Consider the following 4,992-nt stretch of genomic DNA (forward strand, 5'->3'; position numbering starts at 1 on the left):
TACCCTTAAACAGTGATGGGATCTCCTCGACGCTCATGAATTATAAACACAGAGTGAAGGAAGACAAAAGGGGGAATGCTGAAAATGTATAATTGAAAATATTCAGCAGGTGTGAAAGTCTGAGCCTAGGTTAACTGCCCTTTTTGATGCAGAGGTTATAACAATATTGGACTCCATTGTGTATTACAAAAAGGCAATGTAAATGAAGCTATGAATTATAGATTACTGGATAAGATGTGGGAGGAATAACAAAGTGGATGATAGAGGTGCTGTATCAAGCTCTCATACTGATTTTAGGGGGAAGTGATACTATTAAAATCACAGGGCTGTTCCCTTGTGGAACAGATAAGCCATCCACTCATTTACATGTTCAATTCAGGCATTTAGCTGAGTCTGTTAGCCAGAGAGACTGAGCAAATGACTGAGCAGGTAGCAGTATAGTGTCTGGCTCAAGGACACGTGGCTGTTACTGGGATCAGAACTGTGACCTTTCATTACACAATGAGTTTTCTACCCACCAGGGCCATCTTCTCTAACAATCTGTTAAATGTGTTATAGTAACATTTCAGCACGAGTTGGTATTAAATTGAAGCCTGCCATGTGTTTTTTTAACAATGTCAAAGCGGCTTGAGAGATGGCTACGGCGGTGGCATTTGTAAAGATGTCATACAAATGGTTTGCCAGACTTGATGTCTACACGGGAAAGTGGGGAAGTTACTTCAGCTTTCTGGAGGGCTCCTAGGAATCTTTGTGCTGGGGAGAGACGTGTATGATGGGCTTATGGTGTTGTCATTTACGTATGCTTATATTTGCCATAGTTTATTGTCTGTTTTGTTATTTTTTGCGATATGTTGATGTTCATGTTTCAAATTGTTGGTTTTGTTTGTTGTGTTAAAAATAAATAAAACAAATTGTTAATCACAAAAAAATGTAAAAGCAATGTTGAGGACTTTCTGCAAAGGAGGATCTAACTCATCACTTTGCTTGTCATGGCTCAATTATAACTGATAAATCCAGAGGAAATAGTCAATAAGAATGTAGCTTGGTGAAATACAAACAGCTGTTTCGCTTGGCTGATTTTTCCACACACGAAGCATCTGCATGCTTTCATGATAAAGGCCTGATAGAAGTCATAAACAGCCATGATGGGCGGCTGTCAGCTGATCCACAGCTGGTAAATCTGCAACCATATCCATTCATGACTGCATAGAAGCCATGCATGATTGATTGCAATTATGTTTAGTTGTCATTACAGAGTTGAATGAAAAGTGCAGCCACAGTGCATAGAAAACCAATACTTTTGACTCAGTTCATGAAATGAGCAGTAAATGGCTTCATACTGTACAAATGGAAGTACTTTGGTTCCTCTGAGGAAGGATTATCACTAATTGGCCCAGCTGGATAAACAGAGCTAGTGGCGTTAGCATACTGCATGGCTGAGAAAACACACCATCCTTACCCAACCTTTATATATTTTTGCATTCGTATTATCTGCCAGCCCAGGTATTATTACATCTCAGAGGATAAAAATGTTCCCTTGACATTTAGACCCACTCTGCACATGTCCTCGTTTTTTTCTCTCTTCTCATCATGTCACTCGGCCCTTCATCTCAGGTTTTTTTTTCTGTACCTCCCCATTTCTCTTTACCCCTCATCTCTTTTGGTCTCAGGCCCCATCTCAGGCTCCTGATTCACTGCTCTGTCAGTTGATCAATTGAAAGGCTCTCTTTCTACTCCCCCCCTACCCCAAGTCTCCCCAGACTGGAGACACACAGTCTGCTGGGAAGCTGGCTTTTTTTTTTACATCCTATACCACAGAGCAGCCCCCCCCCCCCTGACTCTTTGGATCACTAAAAAATCATGGCTTCATCAAGAAGAAGGAAAACAGGGCTCTTTCTGGGAGCCAAAAGAGAAACAGCCTGAGAAAATAGGATATCAGCGCAAGACTAAATGTAAAAAAGAAGAGAGGGAAAAAACAGGGTGAGAGAGAAGTTGTGCATTCAGCTAAGCTGCAAAAGGCAGCTTCCCTCCCTCCCCCCTCTCTCCCCGCCTATCTCCACCCCCTGGAAAAGTGTTCTGTCTCTCTCCCTCGCTCTGCAGCTGTGGTCTGCTGAGCGTCACCTCCACACAGCAAGTGCCTTTACTTGAGCAAGAGAGGGAGAAGGAAGAGGAGGGTAGCTGCCAGAGAGCTCATCCCAGGAGTGTTTCTGAACGAACCAAAGGAGCATCTCTGTGACTTCGAGGGAGGCGGCGTTGGGAGTATCACAGTGCTGGTGGTGTTGGCAGAACATGCTGAGTGGAGACAAGGGAATCCACTGGCGCCGTTGATCCTGGTGTCCCTGGCAAAAGCTGTTTGAGCAGGAGACCGAAAAAGGCGCAGCAGCCAGGATTTCGCCAGGGGGGCAGCATTTTACAGCGACAACGAAGCGTGGAGACAGCTGAAACCCACACACACACACACACACACACACTTGCTGGAGAACACACATGCATACAGCTGAGTGGGGAAAAACAGTCAGACACACGCTGCATTTTAAAGATTCACTACAACCCTTCTCCTTCTGAAGCACACAAACTTACAAATTGGTACATTTTCTCGCCCATGGATGCTGGATGATGGAGACGAAAACTTCTGGAGAGGAAATTCTCTTTTAAGAAGGACTTACTGTAGATATTTTCCCACTAAGACTAACTTTCTCTTTTGGGGGGAGTTGGGAGGTTTAAACCGTCTATCTAAGCACAAAACAAAATAACCTCTATTCTTAGTTGCGGAAATTGAGAGCGGTCTTTGTGACCGTTGAGATTCCTCCTCCTGATTCAGTCTGAGCAGTAAGTGGATTATGACAGCAACATTTGGGGATTTCTCTTTTGCTTGAAAAAAAAAAAAGAAGAGAAGAATATATCCATGACTAGTGGATTTACGTCTGTTATAGAAGGAGAGGATCCCGTGCGTTTTCTCCTCTCTTCTCTAGTGGATTACAGATGGGCTTTGTGATCTCTCAGTGCCGTCTCATGGATGATCGCTCGCTGCCAGTCATTAGGATAAAGTACAAAGAGGGAAACAAGTGAGTAGTCAGCTGGATTTTTACCTCTGAAGGCTTGAGCTTGTATGAAAACAAGGGTGTCGGAAGTGACTCTGGAATGAGAACACATCGCACCAGCTTTTTTTCTATTTTAAAAACAGAACATGTAACTCAATGATCAAACTGCTGTGTTGTGTTTTGTGAATGATTATCAGGGTGTTAAGGGTAGACACACATCCTGAGATTGATTCATTCTTACAATAGCGTACCTGTATGTTTACAGACCATTTGCCAATGAACATCATTTACTAAATGAGGGGTACTGTCTACCCGACAGGTGGCTTTGGCACAAGCGGAGATTGATTGAAGTGATCTGTGTGAATCCTATTAATGCACCCTGGACTCTGGCCAAGGCAGAAGCAATGGAGGGGAACACCGCTGTCTAGCAGCACTATCTGATCTGCACCCTCACTGGACAAACTAAGCACCGTCTGCACTCTCTCTTCAACAACACTCCTGCTACTCTTCCTCTCAACCAGGCAAAGATGGTACCTCCACCTCCCACCAACAAGCCCCACGTGTGCTTATCCACCATCCTGATCATGAGCAGCATGGCACTGATTGATGCCTACCTGGTGGAGCAGAACCACGGGCCACGCAAGATTGGCATCTGCATCATGGTGATGGTGGGAGACATTTGCTTTCTAATTGTCCTGCGTTACGTGGCGGTGTGGGTGGGTGCTGAGGTACGCACGGCTAAGCGAGGCTACGCCATGATCCTCTGGTTCCTTTACATCTTTGTGCTGGAGATCAAAGTCTACTTTGTGTATCAAAACTACAAGGCGGACAGGAAGAGCCTGGATGCTCTTGCAAGGAAAGCGTTGACGTTGCTGCTGTCCGTTTGCATACCAGTGCTGTTTGTGGTACTGGTTGCTATCGATCATATGGAGTACGTTCGCGCCTTCAAGAAGCGCGAGGAGATCCGAAATCGTCTCTTCTGGGTGGTGGTGGACTTGCTGGACATACTGGACATCCAAGCCAACTTGTGGGAGCCTCAAAAGAAGGGGCTTCCTTTGTGGGCAGAGGGCCTGATGTTCTTCTACTGCTACATCCTGCTGCTCGTGCTGCCCTGCGTTTCCTTGAGCGAGATCAGCATGCAGGGCATCAACATCGTGCCCCACAAAATGCTGCTGTACCCCATCCTCAGCCTGGTGACCATCAACATCATTACCCTCTTCATCCGCGGGGGGAACATGATTCTGTACAGGGACGCCAGGGTCTCTGGGATCCTGATAGGAAAGAACATCCTGGCCATCATCCTAAAGACCTGCAGCTTTGTGCAGTACAGGAGACAGTTGCAGAACGCTTCCCCTGCCTTCGGGGTGGAGCTGCAGAAAAACTCAGTGGCCCATGCTCGCCCTGCCCCCAACCCTCCTCAAGTGGTCATGCAAGACCAGACGCCCCTACCCGAGGTAACCACGTGTGAACACACATGACAGAATGTTGAGGTGAATCCTGGAGATGTCAATGTGAATAGCCTCAGGATGCTGGCAGGGCACAACGTTCCACCCCCTTTAGGGCATGTGAACACTCACGTGAACACTCATGTGAACACACAGGAGCTCATGTTCTCCGTGGCTGCTTAATGGCACACAGGACACTGCAGACGCTTAGCGAGGATATAGCACAGTGCTGTATCCAAAGCTGTCGTGGTGCAAGATACAGCATCACTTGGGACTTTATTAAAGCATTTCCTTCAGTGAATTCTGTGTATTTTTTCGAATTGTACAAAAGATTAAAAAAAGGCAACTACTGCAAGATTAGAGGATATATTTTTGAATTGTATGTGTTGCATTCTAATCTTAAACTGGGTCTGTGTGCTGTGGTGTGTATTTCTGTTGCTCGAATGTTCTTAGTAGTCGAGGGCTTGAACACGTCAAAGTCAGGATGAGCAAAGTTAAGCAAAGTA

The 4,992-nt window shown here is 45.6% G+C and overlaps 1 protein-coding gene across 1 annotated transcript; it reads left to right on the top strand.

The window, feature by feature from the left end:
* The first annotated feature begins 3,568 nt into the window (after window positions 1–3,568).
* On the top strand, window positions 3,569–4,559 carry LOC144532890 (transmembrane protein 121). Its single transcript, XM_078273842.1, has one exon. The coding sequence runs from the start codon at window positions 3,569–3,571 to the stop codon at window positions 4,517–4,519; it is 951 nt and encodes a 316-aa protein (XP_078129968.1). The 3' UTR covers window positions 4,520–4,559.
* Window positions 4,560–4,992: the final 433 nt, after the last annotated feature.

The sequence above is a fragment of the Sander vitreus genome, chromosome 17 (genome assembly GCF_031162955.1).
Source record: "Sander vitreus isolate 19-12246 chromosome 17, sanVit1, whole genome shotgun sequence".
NCBI classification, from domain to species: domain Eukaryota; kingdom Metazoa; phylum Chordata; class Actinopteri; order Perciformes; family Percidae; genus Sander; species Sander vitreus.

Coding starts and splice junctions, on each gene's coding strand:
- LOC144532890 (XM_078273842.1), top strand. CDS start 3,569: ATGGTACCTCCACCTCCCACCAACAAGCCCCACGTGTGCTTATCCACC.